At 49.8% G+C, this 20643-nt stretch overlaps 1 protein-coding gene across 2 annotated transcripts in view; it reads right to left on the bottom strand.

The window, feature by feature from the left end:
- Nucleotides 1-16145, bottom strand: part of PYGM (glycogen phosphorylase, muscle associated) — a 32971-nt gene extending 16826 nt beyond the window's left edge. Inside the window, exons 1-8 of one of the 2 annotated variants that reach the window (XM_063316933.1) lie at nt 15829-16145; nt 11540-11641; nt 11270-11348; nt 9069-9304; nt 6227-6338; nt 3535-3617; nt 2584-2727; nt 1311-1403 (exon numbers count right to left, since the gene is read on the bottom strand). In XM_063316933.1, coding sequence (XP_063173003.1) covers nt 1311-1403; nt 2584-2727; nt 3535-3617; nt 6227-6338; nt 9069-9304; nt 11270-11348; nt 11540-11641; nt 15829-16071 — 1092 coding nt within the window. In that variant the 5' untranslated portion in view covers nt 16072-16145. Of the gene's footprint in view, nt 1-1310; nt 1404-2583; nt 2728-3534; nt 3618-6226; nt 6339-9068; nt 9305-11269; nt 11349-11539; nt 11642-14636; nt 14646-15828 lie in introns of those variants that run through there. The other variant, XM_063316934.1, reaches the window with a different exon arrangement.
- Between the last annotated feature and the right edge of the window lie 4498 nt (nt 16146-20643).

Here is a 20643-nt window from a genome sequence, read left to right as displayed (position 1 = left end):
ATTCATTAATACCCATCCAATCCTTACATTCTATGGTTTTATTTATTTATCTAGTTCATCTGCCTGACTCTCTATGATTTTTGTTGTTTATTCGTTTAGTCGCTTCCGACTCTTCGTGACTTCACGGAGCAGCCCACGCCAGAGCTTCCTGCCGGTCGTCAACACCCCCAGCTCCCCCAGGGACGAGTCCGTCCCCTCCAGAATATCATCCATCCACCTTGCCCTTGGTCGGCCCCTCTTCCTTTTGCCCTCCACTCTCCACAGCATCAGCACCTTCTCCAGGGTGTCCTGTCTTCTCATTAGGTGGCCAAAGTATTTCAGTTTTGCCTTTAATATCACTCCCTCAAGTGAGCAGTCTGGCTTTATTTCCTGGAGGATGGACTGGTTTGATCTTCTTGCAGTCCAAGGCACTCTCAGGATTGTCCTCCAACACCACAGTTCCAAAGCATCGATCTTCCTTCGCTCAGCCTTCCTTATGGTCCAGCTCTCGCAGCCATATGTTACTACGGGGAACACCATTGCTTTAACTATGCGGACCTTTGTTGTCAGTGTGATGTCTCTGCTCTTAACTATTTTATCGAGATTTGTCATTGCTCTTCTCCCAAGGATTAAGCGTCTTCTGATTTCCTGACTGCAGTCAGCGTCTGCAGTAATCTTTGCGCCTAGAAATACAAAGTCTTTCACTGCCTCTACGTTTTCTCTATGATTAAATTACATTAAATTACAAGGAAGCGGATTTTGGTTGGCTATCAGGAAGAATCACCTGTCGGTAAGAGCTGTTCATCAGCTTCAGGAGCATTGGCTCTCCTTTGCTGGAGGGATTTAAACTGAGGCAGGACAGCCACCTGTTAGGGATGCTGGAACAGTACATTCCTGGGCGGAGGGTTGGACTAGATGATCTCCAAGGACCCTTCCAACCTTTATCTGCTATGATTCCATGATTAATTCATATTGTGACTTTACCATGGGTTATCTACTTTAGCTTCCTTAGAAGGCAAAGAAGAAACAGTGCAAACAGCCAACATCCAAAAGAACCAACTGTGGTAGGAAAGAAACCATTTTTATGTTGTTTTCCCACCTTTTTTTTTTTGCACTGTTGAATACTGTCTGGGCTGTTTGCTTCTTTCCTTTGGTGGCCATTTCCAAAGTAATCTATTTTAATTCTTCCTTGGCCTGGCTTGGCTTTTTCCTCCTTCCCAAAAGAGCCACATTTGTTTCTATCTATCTATCTATCTATCTATCTATCTATCTATCTATCTATCTATCCATTCATTCATTCATTCATTCATTTCCAAATTAAGGAATCTTACCTTATCCCACTCAAGTTTCTCGATATCCACCAAAACCCTCATGAGTTCTGGGATGGCCAGGGAAGGGTGAGTGTCGTTGAGCTGAATGGCTACCTGGATTTGTCAGACCACATAAAAATACAAGAAAATGGATGGAATGAATTGAGCTTAGTTTGCACCACCAGGTGTTCCCATTTCTGCTGCCCTTACTCCCATTTTACAGCTAAGAAGACTGAGCCCCAAATCCCACAATAGATCTAGTGTAGGAGCCCAACCCTTTTCCTGTTTCCTCTCCGCTAATCTCTCTCTTAGAAAGAGAAAGCAAACCAGCCTCAACTCTCCATCCAGCTGGGTAATACTGCATATCCAAACTGGAAACCTGCAAATCTTTTTCTCTCTACAGGTAGTCCTCAACTTACGACCATTCATTTAGCGACCATTCGAAGCTACCATGGCGCTGAAAAAAGTGACTTACAATCAGTCCTCACACTTAGGACCATCGCAGCATCCCTGGGGTCACGTGATTAAAATTCAGGCGCTTGGCGACTGGCATGTATTTACAATGGTTGCAGCATCCTGGGGTCACATGATTGCCGTTTGTGACCTTCCCAGCCAGCTTCCGACAAGCAAAGTCAATGGGGGAAGCTGGATTCACTTAACAGTCACATGATTCACTTAATGACCACAGCAAAAAAGGTCATAAAACAGGTGTGCCTCGCTTAGTGATGGAAGTTCCGGTCCCAATTCTGGTCGTAAATTGAGAACTACCTGTATTTGGAAGGATTAGCCTCCATCTAAGTTGTTTGATGTCGTCCCAGCTTCTGCACACCAAGCAGTTCGAAAACATGCAAATGTGAGTAGATTAATTGGTACCGCTTCGGCGGGAAGGTAACGGCGTTCCGTGAGTCATGACCCGGAAGTGTCCTATGGACAACGCCGGCTCCAAGGCTTTGAAACGGAGATGAGCACCGCCCCCTAGAGTCGGACACGACTGGACTTTACGTCAAGGGAAACCTTTACCTTTAAGTTGTTTGAGGAGCTGTAGTGACCCACTTTGCACCCTCTAAGTCCCATCAGGCCAGAGAGCAAAGATGGATTTGCAACCAAGGAAGCAGGGAAGGGAGCAGAGCAGCAGCAGGACGGCTTCCTGAGCTGAGCTGGGGGTCTCAGCCAGCCCCCCGTGGAACTGGCCCTGAGGCTTGACCACTGGGCCTTCCCGCCCCACCATCGAGGAAGCCATCCCGGGACACAGATCTGCCAACGTGCCACTCTGCCAACGCGCTCCGGCGGGTACCTTATCTGGGAAGGCGTCAAAGGAGGTGCGGACAGGGTCGCGGCTGCCAAACTTGGACGATTTGAAGCGGCGGATGATGTCCTGGAGTGTGGCGGCCACCACAAAATACTCCTGCTTGAGACGCAGCTCCTTGCCTTCAAAGAACTGTGGAGAGAGGGGCAGAGCGATGGCCGAGGGGACCCTCAGCTTGCAGAAGAGGGCCAAAACGCAACTGAGGGGTTCAACTGAGTTTAAGTTGGTGTTTCTCAACCTCGGCCACTTGAAGATGGGTGGACTTCAACTCCCAGAATTCCCCAGCCAGCTTGCTGGCTTCCCCACCATGCTGGCTAGGGAATTCTGGGAGTCGAAGTCCACTCATCTTCAAGTGGCCGAGGTTGAGAAACACTGTTTGAAGTAATGGAAGGAATGGATTACTCCCCCCCGCCCCAAGCTATGCTGAGTCCCTACTGTAAAAGCAGCCAGGAGATGGAAAATTAATTAAGCAAACTCCAGGCCTCGTCTGCGAGTTGTCTGAACTTTTTTTCTCCACAACGCAAAACTGGAGGATTAATGGCTCTTTTACCAGATCAGACTAAAATGCCTGCAATTGTTGGTCATGTTTTGAAATATTGTCTTTCTTTCTCGTCCTCCTTCAAGCTGGGGACCTCCATTGTTTTGGACTGTAGCCCCCATCATTCCCAACCTGCTGGCTGGGGACCATGGGAGTTAGAATTTAGCAAATCTGAAAAAAGTAGGTGTTGGAGCAAGGGACATATTCCAATATTTAGAGTGGCATTTCTCAATCTCAGGACCTTTAAGATGTGGGGACTTCAACTCCCAGAATTCCCCAGCCAGCCATGCTGGCTGGGGAATTCTGGGAGTTGAAGTCCCCACATCTTAAAGGTCCTGAGATTGAGAAACACTGATTTAGACGTTCCCTGGGACATTGAAACAACAGGAAAAGGTACTTACATTATCATTGGGATACAGCACACGAGAAATGTTCTCTGCCAAATTTCGGTCCAGCACTGCCTGGATGTAGCCACCAACGTTGACTGGTGAAAGGAAGTTTTTTTTTTTTAAATGGGGAGAAAATAATGAATTAATACAATATAAAATAATGAACCACAGGGTACTTCAAAACCTAAAATAAAAACATAATTAGGACTAGAAACAGGGCCTTCTTGGTGCTGGGGCCCCAGTCGAAGAAAGTTTGGCTGGGCATCACATTTTTGAGTTTAGCATATCTGTTTAAAACAGGTTGGTTCTCCTAGGCCTTGGCAGGATAAAATCTGCTTTCAAATGCATCTCCCTGCTAACATATTTTGTTTTATAGGCCCATTGTTACCACTTCACTGTAGTTTATCACATAGAGATGGTTTGAATGCAAATTATTTTTGCATTCTTCTGTGCACCACTCTGAAATTCCTTCAAAGCAAGAGCCAAATATCAATTATTATTTTATTTCTGCTGGAACCTGAACTTTTCTGCATGCAAAGCTTCTGTCCTATTCCCCGTGAATAAAAAGACAGTACGGTTCCAGTCCTCAAGGTTCTGAACAAAGGGTTGATTTAATGAGAAGCATCAGAATGCCTTGAAGCAAGCCTACTTTGTCTAACATAGCTTACACATCCTGGCAGCATTTTTCCAGGGTTTCAAGAGAGAGAGTCCTACCAGGATTTAAATCTGGGTCTTTCCATCTTCATAACAAGGGGCTGCCAGCTCAGCTAGGCTATTTTTCAAAGAGGCTGACAATATTGTGTTGATTGAAACCCGCATGCCACTAAAGGCTAAACCCTGGGGGGGGGGGGGAACGGCTTCGTAAGAGGGAAGATGCAGTGCTAAATCCCCCAAAGGGAAGCTTTCTGAACCTTTTTAAAGGGCTCCTGTGCCCTCCCAGGCCCACGGAAAGCCTTACAGGTGAATGGGCTGCCTCGGCTTCAGGGAGCAGGCTCTTTCAACACAAGCTGGGCCACCACCAAAAAGGCCTCTTTTAGGAAATCCCCCCCTTGACTTTTTGCTGGGGGGGATCCTCCGGCTGCTCCCCTGGCCAGCCCAGAGCAGGCAGAGGGCATCCACCTGGCCAGGTAGTTGCAAAGGGCACAACGACCCGGTTTTATGGCTAAATAGGCTGTCTTCATTTGTTATGAAGTTGGGCCAACCCCTGCAAGGAAGTCTTCTGCTGCCACCAGCCAGGAACTGGGCAGCTGCATCCAGACCCTGTTTGACCTTCCAAATTGCCTTCAAGGGCTGTCCTGTGTGGAACAAGCTGCAGTAATCCAGGTGTGCAAGACAGGGGGTGTGGCTAAAGCCTCCTGCTCTGGGAAAGTCCACAACTGGCCCCCCAGCTGAACCCCATCTGTTCCAGCAGAAGCTGTAAATTTAGAAGGACCCCCAAGTTGAGAACTGGCTCTTTCGGGGATCCCACTGCCCCATCCAGATCTATGGAGGAGTTCTGGGACCAGAGGACTCCAGAACGAACGCCTTGCTAGGATTCATCCTCAGCCTGTTCTGCCCCATCCAGACCCTCACAGCCTCCCGGCATGGATCCAGACTTTTACGCCTTTCCTGCACTGCCAGGGATGGAGATACAAAGCTAGGGAGCGTGGATGGGTTGATGGCATCTCACCCCCTTGTCTGAGATGGTCTCTCCCAGCTGCTTCCTGTTGATGTTGAACGCGGGGGGGTCAAACCCCAAGGCACCCCATCTGGAGTGCCCAAGGGCTTGATCCCCTCCCTCCCAGGTAACAGTGCTTGAAACTGCCCACTTTGGAAGGAATGGAGCCACCTTCAACTCCCAGCCCTTGGAACAGTCCAGAAAGATACCAGGATCAATTGTATTGAATGCTGTTGAAGATCAGGCAGGACAAGGGGTGACCCACTACCCCAATTCGGGTCCTGCCAAAGATTATAGGTAGTCCTTGCTCAACAACCACTCATTCAGCGGCCATTCAAAGTTACAATGGCACTGAACGACTTATGACCGGTCCTCACAGTTGCGGCTGTCGCAGCATCCCCGTGGTCACACAATCGCCATTTGCTATCTTCACTGCTGGCTTCCGACAAGCAAAGTTAACAGGGAAGCCAGCAGGTCACAAATGACCACAGGTGATTCGCTTAACAATGTCAACGGGAACTGCCACAACTGCCATCATAAGTCGGCCTGGTCACGTGACATCATGCTCTATGACCACGTCACTTAGTGATGGAGTTGCTAGTCCCAATTACTGTCATTAAGCGAGGACTCCCTGTATTTCCAAGGGCAACCAAGGAGGTTTTCATCCATGCCTGGGCCCAAACTCAGACTGAAAGGGGTCGAGATACTCCGTTTCATTTAGGGCCTCCCCATCTTCTCGAAAAGGAGAAGGTTGGAGATGGACCTCAGTTGCCCCAGTGGCTGGGTTGAAGGTGGCCTCTTCAGGAGAGGCTGGGCTAATGCCTCTTGCAAGGCTGATGGCCTCCCACCTCCCTCAGAGAGAGATGCATAGTCACCCAACCCAGTTCCGTGTCTCCTCGTTGGCAGTCTATCCCAAGCGGGAGGGGCGAGGGTCAACCCCACGGAAGGGGAACTTCATTCCACCAAGAACCCCATCCACTTCCCCAGAGTTCCCAGGATTTGTGGGTCGCCTCGGATCAATTCAAATCGCAGGTCGGTCTTACTTACAATCCTTCAGGTTGAACTCGTTGGGGGCCCGGGCAGACCACAACCGCATCGTGTTGACTGTGTTGTTGCGATATCCGGGCACAGGGGTGTCGTAGGGCAAGGCGAGCACCACCTGCATGGAAGCAGGGAGGGGCAGGGAATCAGTCCTGGCCTTGGGAAAAGTAACCAGGATCGGTCCATCCCTGGGAGGACACGCGTCCCGCCTCTGCTCCGTGAGCTGCATTGGATACCCATTTGCTTCTGGGTCCAAATTCAAGGTGCTGGTTTAGACCTTTAAGGCCCTACATGGCATGGGACCAGGGCATCTGAGGGACCACCTCTGCCCAGTGACATCTACCCGTCCCATCAGGTCCAGCAGGAGGGGCTTGCTGCAGGTCCCACCTACTAAGGAGTTCCATCTGGTGGGACCCAGGAGGAGACCCTTCTCTGCCATAGCCCCAGTCCTCTAAAACATTTCTCCCCCCAAGGTGAGGCTGGCCCCAACCCCACTGGCCTTCCAGAAGGCCCTCAAAACATGGTTTTGTCAACGAGGTTGGGGATCCCCTGGCAGCAGGAAGCCCACGTGTCGGGGGCATCACGTATAACATTCTGATTTTAACCCTCTCACCATCTTGATTTCATTTATGTTTAACTATTTAAGGGTTTTAAGTGGTCTTATAACACGTTTCAATTGTTTTACTGCACACTGCTTGTGTGAGATGGGCAGCCATATCAATTTGATATTTTTTTTAAAAATCCATTCACTAGTGTACGATCATCGGAGACTGCTGGACAAGTCCCTGCAGTTTTCTTGGCAAGGTTTTTCAGAAATGGTTTGCCATTGCCTCCTTCCTAGGGCTGAGAAGGAGTGACTGGCCCAGGGTCACCTAGCTGGCTTTGTGTCTAGGGCGGCATTCGAACTCATGGTCTCCCAGTTTCTAGCCTGGTGCCTTAACCACAAGACCAAACTGACTCTCGACAGATAGATGATGATAGATAGATAGATAGATAGATAGATAGATAGATAGATAGATAGATATAGATAGATAGATAGATATAGATAGATAGATAGATAGATAGATAGATAGATAGATAGATAGATAGATATAGATAGATAGATAGATATAGTTAGATAGATAGATAGATAGATAGATAGATAGATAGATAGATATAGATAGATAGATAGATATAGATAGATAGATAGATAGATAGATAGATAGATATAGTTAGATAGATAGATAGATAGATAGATAGATAGATAGATAGATAGATAGATATAGTTAGATAGATAGATAGATAGATAGATAGATAGATAGATATAGTTAGATAGATAGATAGATAGATAGATAGATAGATAGATATAGTTAGATAGATAGATAGATAGATAGATAGATAGATAGATAGATATAGATAGATAGATAGATAGATAGATAGATAGATAGATAGATAGATATAGATAGATAGATAGATATAGATAGATAGATAGATAGATAGATATAGTTAGATAGATAGATAGATAGATAGATAGATAGATAGATAGATAGATATAGTTAGATAGATAGATAGATAGATAGATAGATATAGATAGATATAGATAGATAGATAGATAGATAGATAGATAGATAGATAGATAGATAGATATAGAATCTGTCTGCCATGCCTTCAGTGCAAAATCTGGCAGAGCCACAAAGGCCACAGGACAGCTCTGAAAGTTACAGAAAGAAACTAAGCAGCTGCCTTTTCTACTAGATCTCTCATTTTCTTTCTGATTTGATTGCAGCAATTTTTCTCCCCACCCCCACCTGCAAACCCTCCTTTCATCCCTGGTTAAGTAATTTCGGAATTAAAAGTGTGAGTAGGAATAATTGCCAAAGAGACAAACTGAAGATTCTAATCTTCACTGTGACCAAACCCCAATTTAGGGCTCAGTTAAGCAGATCAGCCCCAATCTAGCTTGTGGATTTGACGGGAAAATCAATTCAATTGACTAAATTGCAAAAAAAGGGAACCTGCAAATTACTGAATCACCTTGGAGGCATTCACTTTGATCTGATCTGAACCAGAAAGGCAATTCCCTTTGGAAGTTCAATCCGATTGTCTTCAGCATGTAGCATTTAGGACTTCTCAAAGAAACCCAGGAATGTATTGGAGATAGACCAGATGATGGGAAGGATTGCTAACAAGGGCAACGAAAAGGCCTTTCTGTCAGAATCTGGAGTCATCCAGTAGAAATTTAGCCCCATTAGAAATTTAGAAATTTTAAAAAGACCTTTTTATTTCAGAGATGAACAGTAGAATTCTGCCACCAGAAGAGACTAATATAAATGGATTTTAAGAGAGATTGGATGAAGCTGTCAGGAATAACTAGTCTTGACTGTTATTTCTGTTTCCTAAATTACAGGCAGAACTTAAATCCCAGATGCTGGAAGCGGATCATCCGCTCCTGAACATTGCCTGGGAGCTTCTTGAATTTCTCTGGCCAACTGCTGGAAGACACTGAGGCTGGATTCACCCCAAATTATTTACCAGACCAGTAACCAACCCAAGGTTTGCATTCTCACAACAAGCTAAGCTAAGTGCTAACCTTGATGAGATTTCGGGGTTCTCGGTGGCTGAGATGTGTGTGAACGCACCGGATTAACACACCGGTGTGTGAACGCACCGGATTAATTTGCAGTTTAATGTACTGTAGGAACTCAGAACAGGAGCACTGAGGGATTAAGTGAAACGTCTTGTGTGAATGCAGCTAGAATGCTGGATGGAGAAACTATGCACTGTATCCCCAGGGAGCTTTGGTTTTGGGGGGGGGAAATGTAAGGATGCGCAGGCACATTCTCCTGTGCATTGACCGAATGCTGCTTACCTGCGTGTCGACCCATTTCACCTCATCCGGGCCATGCTGGACATGTCCGTAGAAGTGGACGGGGATCATGTACTCCGGACGGGCCTTCTCCCACGGATTTCCATAACGCAACCAGTCATCAGCTTCCTCCACCTGCCAGCCCCCACAGACCTTCTGGTTGAAAATGCCAAACTCATAGCGGATCCCGTAGCCATAAGCAGCCAAGCCGAGAGTCGCCATGGAGTCCAGGAAGCAGGCTGGGGGGCGACAGGGAAACCCACAGAGGACCAGTGACCAGAAGCGAAAGAGGACCAAGGTCTAAGCTAAACTACAGTTTAAAGTGAGTTCTACATAAGGCATGGTGGCTTGGTTTCACTCATGGTTGTAAAACTGCACAAAAGACAAAAGCGAACAACAAGCCACATTAGGGGTTAGCTGGTTGCGTGAACCAGGCCATCTGGCTTATGAAATGAGGGGCTTGTAGAGAAGCTGCGTGATTGACCCTTTGGGTGGCACCCCGGAGGAAGAAGGGTTGCCAAAGATCCGCCGAATCTAATGGCTGCTCTCGTACGATCCTCTGAGATGGCTGGCCTTGAGAAACTCAGCTGGATTAGACTTGGATGGGAGACCAACAGGAACCTTCGAAGGCAGACATGGTTAATCACCTCCATACTCATGGCAAGCAAACAGCATGGAGTGTCCATGAGATCAGCTCAGGAGCTGCACTCACCTCAAATGAGATTTTATTTTATTTTTAATAAATCTCTCTCCCTGGATCTCCCCAGGCTGGGTTTGTGCAACACACGGGCTGAATTTGCACAATATTCTAGTTTACAAAAACAACCTGACAAAGGTTAAAATCAACCAAGCATAGTGCATGAATACATTAAAGATCAGTCCCTATCTGGGCTAAGTTTGTTGTGGGGAACAGTCACCCTAGATGGTCACCTCTGTGTAATTCAGGGGGGTGGACTAGATGGTCTTCTGATATCCCATCCTAATGATTCTGAGATTTTTTAAAGCAGAGGTGCCCTTGCTCTGTAAAGCCCCTCCTGTGTTGCCTTCTGCCCAGGTTTAAGCCAATTCAGTTTAACTTCCAAGTCAGGTGGAAGAGGCAGGGACAAATATGGGTGCCCAATATTGGTCAGGTGTCATTTATCAGGGACAAATATGGGTGCCCAAACTGAAATTTGAGGATGCTGGAAGTGAGGTGGAAGAGGCAGGGATGTTGGCTGTGTTCTCTCAACCTAGTCAACCAGGTCTGTGAAAAACCCAGCAGCTTCCTTCACGCTTTGCTTCTAAACTGATTTTTGCAGCTTAGTTCATTGTGCCAACCCAGCCTACTCATTAATTTACCATTCCCTGCCTTGCACAGAGCCAGACAGTGAGTTATTTTGACTGATCCCCAGGATTTCAAACTGGAGTCTTTCTAAGCCTCTCCCCCTCTCCTTTCAATTGTGTCTGATTCTCGGAGACTGCCTGAACAAGTCCCTGCAGTTTTCTTGGCAAGGTTTTTCAGAAGTGGTTTGCCCTTGCCTCCTTCCTAGGGCTGAGAGAGAGCAACTGGCTCAAAGTCACCCAGTTGGCTTCGTGCCTAAGGTGGGACTAGAATTCACAGCCTCCCGGTTTCCAGCCTGGAGCCTTAATCCTGACACCAAACTGGCTCTCTTCTCAGCCTTACTTGGGGCCAAACTGGGCGCTCCCTCCAGCTGAACAGCTATTTCCTAAAAATGAAGTAAGATTCCAGTCCTCATGGTTCTAAACCAAGAGCTGCTTTAAACAGACACGCAGGACACTCCCTTATCCCTGATCAGCCCTTTGCTGTAAGGCTTCCTTCTCAGCAACCTGCGACCTGCTCAATCCTTCGTGCTGCAGTTCTCATTCTCTCCAGCTAGAATAGCAGTGAAGGGTGAAAATCACTGTTTGCTGGACACTGTGGCCATAGACACCCACACCCACATTGATTTAAATGACAGGAAGGGTCATTTAAAATCAGGAGGAGCCTGGGAGCACCTTTTTCGACAAACCGATCTTATTCCAAGGCAGAAGCGTTCAGGAACACGTCACTTCATCTGCCTTGGGATAAAATTGGTTCACTGGAGAAAATGCTAGCAAAAGGCTTCCATTTTCTGCTCCCCTCTGACAAGGGCAAGACAGGATTATACAGATCTTCCCAGGAACTTTTACCGTTGTGTCCTGATCTGCCCCTTGCTTATGCTAACCTGCCAGCCGCCCCAATCCACCGTTGCCCAAACCGGCGTCCTCCTCGATCTCCTGCAGTTCTTCCATATCCAAGCCCAGCTATAGAGGGAATAAAAGAGAATAATGTTTTGTGACCCAACAAGGGAGGGTGAGAATATCACTCCCCTTAGTGCAAAACACAGGGGGCCAACTTCACCCACTTTTTCGCCCTCTCCCGTAATCCCTTGCCCTGAAGCTGCCCCTACATTTTCCCCCTCCCTCCCCAGTCCGCTCAAGAGCAGCCCCCAAACCTGGTAAGTGGCTTCGTCGCAGGCATTTTGCAAGCCCAGGTTCACCATCGTGTTTTGCAGCGTCCGGCCCATGTAAAACTCCAAGGAAAGATAATAAATTCGCTAGAAGAAAGGGAGGAAGAAAGGGGGGTCAGTTAAAAACCTCCCTCCTCCAGAGGTGTTGTGAATTTCACTGGATTTGCAAATCTGGAGATGTTTTTTCAGAAAGAAGCTTGCAATCTGAACAATGCACAAAAATAGGTTATCCGATACGTTAACCTGAAACCTGGGTACTATGCGAACCCAGCTTTGGGGATTGCAAGAGCATACCATTGCTGCCTTCCTAAATTATGAGGCGCCTAAACACAGAAATCGTATTTGGGTTCAACACAAAAGGGAAATTCTCACAACATGCTAAGAAAACAACTGGGTTTCCCCAACACAGACTGAACCACACATGATCCAACTCCATCTGTGCTTAGACTAATGTCAAGGGCAAACCTATCCAGCCAGAACTGAGTTTGATTCCCAAATCCACTTGTATTTTATTTGAAGTTGTTTGTGAACGGCATCAAGCGGTGCCTTCCCTTTAAAAAAGGTTTGTGGTATGTATATGGTGCCACTCCTTAAAGCTTGTTGAATTATCTAGATCTTTGCACACTAAGCGGGCTACGAAACATATTTTGAAAGGGCAGCATTTCCAAGGCTTTTATCAGCAGAGCACCAAGTGCTAAACCCCAATGCAAGACGCTGCCCAGAGGCGAAGACTTGGCATTGTCTGGCTTAGTTTTAGCAGAAGGCCATTTCATCCGGCCCAACCAAAAGCCTTCAAGGAATCCAAAATGCCTCATCCCTCTAGACAAGGCATGTCCTCCCCTCAAAAAAAAAAACCCCAGAGAGCTCACAAAAGTTGTCACTGAATTATAATTTTTAAAGTGACTGTTTCAGAGTGACAGAGGAGAGAAAACACTGAATATGAAAACAAAGAAACTGAGATAGAATCATAGAATGTCAGGATTGGAAGGGACCTTAGAGAGATCATCTAGTCCAACCCTCCATCCAGGGCAGGAGTCCACCCGCCCTGTGACTGACCTGCATTTTTCAAATAACACCTGGAAGAGAGGCTGCTTAGGCAAGCCAGCTCTTCCTATTTACTCTTGCAAGCTGTGAGATAACAAACTTCCAGCTACTATCCAGCAGAAATGTCTGCAGCAAACCACGACAGGCAGCAATGCGGTTACCTCCATGCCGTGATGACATCAACTTGACACATTTGACATCTTGACATACTTGACATCTGGCACAAGCGTGTAAGTTGCAGCATTCGCATAACTGCGTCACTGTCTTACCCACCATCATTTCTTCCCTGTTACCTCCCTTCTCCCCTCAGGATTAACTATGCTTCGTGACGGGTGCTGCATTTTCCACCAACCTGGTTAAGCTGCTTGAGTACGAATCTGTCTACAGCTCTTTTTGCACCAGAACAATACCTTGAGCTCAAACCATTCAGGTTCAAGGGGGATGTATGGACCAGAATGAGAAAACCCTGAATTTTGCAAAAGCCCAAGAATCTTTCGGAGGAGACAAAAACTCATTTGTGGAGAAAGAGACAGAAACAGCCCAATGAGAAACGGGCTGCCTGCCTCAATCACCACAGAATGATCAGAATGAGAGAAGGAATGAAAAACTACACTGATAGCAGAATAGAAAATCCCGTTCCCCCAAAACAGGAGAATTCTGTACGGCAAGATTTTATTGCCAATCCCTATTGGGATTATTCTCTTCTATTCTTCCACGATCTCCTCGCTGAGAGTCTCCTCACGCTGACCCAGAAAGGTGGCTTGAATGATAGAGAGCCATTCAGTAAGTTTTATGATGGAAGATCTGCTCAAACCACCAAAAAAAGGAAAGTTATACAGTATTACTACAGGTAGTCCTCACTTAATGACCATTCACTTAGTGACAGTTCAGACTTACGACGGTGCTGAAAAAAACAACTTACAACTGGTGCTCACACTTACGATCGTTACAGCATCCCCGCGGTCATATGATCATGGTTTGGGTGCTTGGCAATCAGTTTACATTTATGACCATCACAGCATCCTGTGGTCACCTGATCACCATTTTCAACCTTCCCAGCCCATTTCTGGCAAGCAAAATCAATGGGGAACCTCTGTGATTCACTTAACGACCACCACAAAAAGGTTGTAAAATCAGGTCGGATTCGCTTAGCAACCAAAATTCCTGGCTCAATTGTGGTAATTAAGCGAGGACTACCTGTATGTGGTAGTGACCACTCATCACTAGTGGATTGACCTCAGAGGGATTCTCAAAGCTAAATTCTCGGCCAGAACTAGTCATGACATTGGGAAGGATCACACTTTGGGATCCCTTAGACCACAGAACCAAAGCTGAGACGGATGATCCCATTCTCATGATGGTTCTGTGCTTATGTTCAGAAATGCAACAGTCAAGTTCACACAAGACGCTAAAAGTTTAAACCCAGGTTAGCAAAGCAACAGCTGTGCATTCACCTATTTTGCTTAAGCAAAGAAACTGGATCCCGCGGAAGAACAACCCCCTGAAGACAAGGGCTGGGTTTCCCCAAAACCACCCAACCTCTTTCAAGCCGCATCTCACGCGATGCGCATACCCAACCCATCGGTTCTTATTTCACATGCTGCAGGAATGGGACCGGGCATTGCAGAGAAAACTTCAGGGAGTTACTTGGCCCTATTCATGTAGCATATTTCAGCAGATCGTGCAAAGGTTCCATGGCTGCATTCGCACAACTCAGTTTATGGGTTGTGCGAATGCGACCCATTTGTGTTTATGGCTGAATGCATCGTGCGGAACAAGCTCGGTCCCATGTATTGGGCAAATACAGCCATAATACCCAACCCCAGAAAGGGAGATGTGTGCTAGCCAGTGCCGGAGCGGCCGAGCGGGGCGAGCGACGGGCAACCCGGCAGGCAGGCAGGCAAGCAAGCAAGCGCGCCCCTTCCCCGCGCCAGCCGGAGACGACGGGCGCGGTAGTCCCAGCCGCCAAGCGCGCGACCGGGCTGCGGCGCGCGTCTTCTCCCGCACCGCGGCGACCCGCGCGGGGGCGGCGGCGCACCTTGGGGTCCTTCTCAAAGCCCATCATTCCCACCCCACCGGCTGGGAGAAGGCACCCAGAGGGTGCTCAGTGGGGGCACCCCAGCCTGCAGCCCCTTTGCTGACCTTTTCCAGGCCAGCTGCGCTAACTCAGCCCTTCCTAAGTTTGCCCTCGGTATCCAGTATCCCTTGAGAGGCTGTGCCGCCGTCCTGCTGACACAGGCTGAGCTGAAATTAGATGGCAAAAGTTCACGCCAAATGTCAAGCCGGCTAAATTTAAAGAGTCAAGTCGCCGTTGCAGGCAAGGCGCCTCTTGCGACTTTTCAAAGTTGGGGTGCGGGACGGGGTGTGGGGGGAGAAAAGCGGGACTTCAGGAAGGACTCCCGCTCTGGGACAAGATTCCTGCTCTGCACGCAGCCGGTCCCCCGCAGCGTGGTCCTGCTTTGCACATAGGCGTGCAAAGTTTTCCTTGCTGGGGGGGGAGGGCAGAGACACGGATCGCTCTTTCCCCGCTAAGTCCATCATCCCAAAGTGGAGCTGTGACTTCCCACCATCCTATGCGATGCTATAAACAGCTATTAATAGGCACGTCTGCAGCTTTGATCGCAGCCCCCCCCCTTCACTGCCTGCCAGCCAGCCAGCGCCCCCCACCCCACGAGCCACTTGGAGTCCTGCCTGCCCACAACGCTGGCTTTTTTGTTTTGCTGGGGATAAAATATCAGATCTAGACAACATCTAGCCATCCGGGTGTGTTGGACTACAACGCCCATGGTCTCAGCCGGCCGTCTGGGGATGATAGGGTCAGTGGTCCAAGGCCTCCCGCAGCCCGCGGGGGCGGGCGGGGGGAGAAGGCTGTTCTGGGCAGCCAGCAAGGGGGGGGGGGGGATTCCCTTGAACGCAACCCCAAGGAGGGTCCCACCTCCCGTCGCGCCAGAAGGGGACGACGGTGCCGGGAACGCGGGGACAGGCTCAGTCCGCCCGGCAGAGACGTTTCCTTCCCCCGGGGCCCCGGAGCGGCCGAGCGGGGCGAGCGACGGGCAACCCGGCAGGCAGGCAGGCAGGCAGGCAAGCGCGCTCCCGGGACAGCAGGCGCCCCTTCCCCGCGCCGGCCGGAGACGACGGGCGCGGTAGTCCCAGCCGCCGAGCGCGCGACCGGGCTGCGGCGCGCGTCTTCCCCCGCCCCGCGGCGACCCGCGCGGGGGGCGGCGGCGCACCTTGGGGTCCTTCTCGTAGTAGTGCTGCTGGGTGCGGATCCAGCGGCCGACCAGGTGGTCGCGGACGGTGTGGGCCAGGGCGAAGAAGTAGTCGCGCGGCGTGGCCACGTTGCGGTCCTTGACCAGCGTGAAGTGGAGGTGCCGGTTGAAGCTCTTCTTCAGGTCGGTCACGTTCTCCACGCCGGCCAAGCCGCGCACGCTGATCTGCTTCCTCTTCTCGTGGTCCGAGAGCGGCCGGGACATCTTGGCGGGCCGGCGGAGGGCTAGCGGGGCCGGGCGGGACGGGGCGGAACGGGCCGGAGAGGCTGCGCGCTTCGCCTGGCGCCGGCAAATGCGCCCGACGCCCCGCCCCCCCGCGGTTTAAACCCCCGGGGGCGATGCATTATTCATGAGGGCCGGGCCCGGGCCCTGCAACCCCGCCCCCGGGCTCTCGGGGTGCCCCCCCCCGCACCCAGGCCACCAACAGCCACATGGCTGATTTGGGGCGGCACCGCTCTGCTTTCAAAGGATCAGGGAGAGGACGGGCATAAAAATCGCCTGGCCAGCGAACTCTGTGAAACAGTCCTCTGTCGCTCACCGGGCGGAGACAATGGGGCTCGCGGCTCTGCCCCTCGAAGGAGAAAGCAAGCGTCTAGTCCTCACGGTTCTGAGTAAAGGTGCATAAGCTGTGGCTTTCGATTCTTCTACTTTTCGCCAAAGTGGGGCAATTTGCAGCCCTTCTGGATGCTGATGAACCACAACTCCCATCACTCCCAGCCAGCCTGGCCATTCCTTAATCATCCCATGTAAAGCCCTTTCAGGTTGGGGCCTCCCTGGTGATGGAGAAGTTGGCTTCTCGGCTCTGGGTGATCCAGGCGGAGGGGGAGGGCAGCGGCCAGGATTCCTCCGGCCTAAACAAGAGAAGTGGGACCCACCCCCCACCTGTCACTCACCAGCATCCCTATAAATAGTGACTTTCAGAGGAAGGTCACGGCCCTCGACTGGCCTGCAGCCTGCGTCACCCTTAGCGTAGTGCTGAGCCCTTATCAGTTGAGGCTGCCCCTTGCAATTGGCAAGGCAGGCTGGGAGATGTAGTCCTGTCAGCTCGGCCTCTGGGTCAAGGAGCCCCTCAAACAACCCACTTCCCAGGGGTGGAGCCCCATTGCATTGAACTCAGCCCCCAGCAAGCCCCTTGAAAGCCAGGCCAGGAACGTTACTGCTTTGTGCTCTCAGGATGCCACCCGCCCTAAGCAGGGAGGGCAGACTTGACCCAAATGGGTAACCAAGAGGGCCCTGCCTCTGGGCCCGGGAAATCCGTGGACGCTGTAGAGCCTACATAGCAGAAAAGGATTGGGAGGGGAAGGCAAAGACCAAGCCAGCTTTCCCACACCTTGCCTCCCTTTCCACCTGGAAAGGCTGGGATGAAAATCGGAATTTCTGCAGGCTGCCACTTCTCTTCCGAAGATGCATTCCTTACGTTTTCCATTCTTGTGGTGTGTGTTGTGCACACGATGAGAAAGGAAGTTGTCTGGAAAATGAGTTTTTCAGTTTGCGAATGACCTCCACGGTGGCTCTGAAAGTGGGAGCGACTCTTGGCAGACTACCTCCCAGCTTTAAAGCTTAACACCCACCACGGAATATCCACATGAAAAAAATGGAGCCTCGACAAAGCTGGCCGACTGACTTTGAATAGACCGAGTGCAAATACCTTAGGCTGGGTCCAGCTCTGATCCCAAGGCAACCAAGGAACATTTCCAAAGGAGAAGGACAAAGAGTCCAGTGTCTTTACGGTCTGGCTAAGCTCTGCTCCTCTTTCCACTGATCATGAAAAACAATTTATACAGACCACAGCAACTTTGGATAGCTAAGATCTTTGAAACGGGTTAGGAATAAAAAAAATACCAACTATGGACCTCAGCTTTTGGGTCAATGTTAAGTTTGCATTGCTCAGGGCAGATTTTTACTTTTGCATGCTGTTCTTCATACCCATGGAAACATATCTGACATGGACACATCCATAAAGTCACCAGAAGACTTTAACTTATCTGAAAAATATTTTATGCTATAATCCACTTTTTAGGACCTCCCACCTGCACCCGCCTAGCATTGTAAAACTATGTTTCTCAATCATATGCCCTCCAGGTCTTTAGACTTCAATTCCCAGAATCCCTAACTAGCATGGCTACTCACTGTTTTGAGTAGGAATTATGGGAGTTGAAAGGTACCAAGTCAAGGAAATCTGACCCCAGGGCACCCATTGCTACAGCTTTCGATACATGGCCATCATGTCTCCTTTACAACCTGCAGAGTTCCCCAGGTGAACAATCACAGCCACTGGCTAAAGACTTCCTCCTAAAAGGTTCTAGTCCTCATGGTTTTAAACACCAGGCTAACTTAAGTAGCATATTAAAAAGGCAACACTGATATTCAGAGTCAAGTTCACCACTTCGATATCATAGCCCGGTTGTTCCTCTGAGCGCTGCATTACTGCATTCACACCTGAACAAACTACAGGCACCTGAGGGTCTAAGCAGGATTACCAGAAAGGGGCTAGGATGCAATGAGGGGAGGGAGAATCTGAGGTTTTATTCCCACAACCCCCACTCAAATTGACTGTGCAAAATTTGGCTTTCTTAGCGCAACCTTAGCGCAACCAGAGCCTTGAATTTCAACAGCCTGAGGCTCCCTAAACTTGTGGGGCAACCTACTGGAACTTGCGGGGTGAAGCGTCTGGCGGCTTTACGTCCAGCTGAGCTGAGAAGACCCCACTTCCAGTTCACCCGGGGGGATTCCGTTGGGCGCTCAGAACCCCGCCCTGCCTGAGAGCGGCAGACGTGGAACCTGAACTTCATCTCAGACACCCGAAGCGGTTAAGAACGAGGCGAGGAGCAAGCACAGTCCCACCGGCTCCTCGCTAAAGGTCAAGCATAAAACAGGGCAGTTGGAGGTGAAATCCGATCAGCCAGAAAGCTACATGCAACCCTCGAGGGTGGCAGGTCCGCTCACACTCCACCCCCGGCTTGGAGGCCAAGCCCTTCGCCTTCCCCGAGGAAACCCCCCCCCCCGCTGCTCTCTCTGCACTGACCACCATGAGGCAATTTAGCAAACTATTTCTAAACATACCCACGGAATGAGCATTTCTACTGCTCGGTTTGGGAATTAGTTTTTCTACTCCGAAAACACAAGACATTCCAGTAAAGCCCTCAATTTTCCCAGGGGCTCAGACCAGCCTGGTGGTTTACCTGATCTGTAGCCCAGTTCTCTTTAACAGGATGCGCAATCAAGTCAGCTTGGAGTGAACTTGGCTTGTTCTGCCTGCAAGCACACACGAGTCCCAGCCACCGACTGAGCCACGGGCGCTGAAGTTCCTCCCTATAAAGACGGGAAATTGGGCTCATCCACTGGGCTGTGTGGCCTGTGGCTCTGTGTTCCCTGTCAACCAGCCAAGTGTGGCTTCGCTTGGTAATTGTGGCTTACTCCATAATTAAAATTCATCTGGTCTGGTGCAAAATTCAAACCCAACAAGTTCAGTTCAGTTCTGGCATTGTCCTCTGTGCCCGGCGTTCCTCAACCTCAGCCACTTCGTGAAGCACGCTGGCTGGGGAGTTCTGGGAGCCGAAGTCCACGCATCTTAAGGTTGCTGAGGCTGAGAAACAGCGTCTGTTCCTCATCGGTGACCAGACCTGGGAACAGCTCTCCAGCACTCTGGATGTTAAGAGAAATGGGGCACAATGCTGGCAAACAGTTGGCATGGGCCGGGGGTGGGGGGAGGCTCCGGAGGGAAGCAGCATCCAAAATACCTGAAGGCCCTTGAAGATTGCACTGGAGGAAAGACCCCAATTCCCCCCTCCCCCAGCTAGTTATTCTAAGACCACCTCTTGGCCGCTTGCTGTCAGCCTCCGGATGTCGTTCAAACACCCCCTGGCTGGCCTGTTTCGGAAGAGCGCGATGAAAGCACAAACCCTCCAAGGCTTCCCTTCCCTTTGCTGCCTAATTGAAATTCTTGAGTCTCACAAAGAACAGGGACCATCTCGCTTCAGACTCCGTGCTTTTTTTGGCAGGGGGTGGGGAGAAGGGACAACGTACAGCCAAGCACCGTTGCTCAGGAGAGGAGAGAGAGGCGGCCACCGCCCCCCACCCACGGACCTAAAAGACAGGCGCAGGTCAGAGATTTCAGCTACTCTGGATTACGCTGTTCCCCACCCCGAAAGGACTGGGCTCCGAATGCCACTTCTGGGCAGAGGAAACGCTGGGCAGCAGCGGCTGGCCGAGACAATTGCAAGCTCCTCACGCCCCAGAACAGCCTGTTCTTTGCGGAGAGCAATTTTGTATTCCGGTAGCAGATAAAGTCATCCGCAAAGGAGCCTTTCTGAAAACGTACCAGAGTAATTTACTCCACTGTGGAAACCGTGCTCTGCTTTTTCAGCAGCAGCAGGGTGTGTGAAAGCGGTGTTTGCACAACACACTAAGCCCACAATTGGCCGGGCTCACTTAACTATATCAAATGAGCAGACAGGGACTTATAAACCACAGTTCAGGGCACGCAAAGCCCACCACGGCAACCGTTCCCCGTCACTGATGCTCTAACTTTTTCTGACTTGGAAACAACGGCCCCGGTCGGTGACTCTCGCAGCAAAGAAAAAGATCTCTCTCCTCCAGTTTCTGGCAAACTTCTGCCAATGAGAGAGCTTCGAGGAGATTATTTCAGAGCCGAGGAACCCCTTTTCATTTACAAATGGCTCTTTTTCAACACTTGGGCAGATAAATTTAATTTCAAAGCGGAAACGGACTTAAAGCCTGCATGGGTGGGGAAACAGGGCAGCTGCTAGGAACAAG

This window comes from Candoia aspera, chromosome 17, assembly GCF_035149785.1.
Source record: "Candoia aspera isolate rCanAsp1 chromosome 17, rCanAsp1.hap2, whole genome shotgun sequence".
NCBI classification, from domain to species: Eukaryota; Metazoa; Chordata; class Lepidosauria; order Squamata; family Boidae; genus Candoia; species Candoia aspera.
Note: the sequence above shows the minus strand (reverse complement) of the source record. Positions and strands in the feature narration are given on the sequence as shown.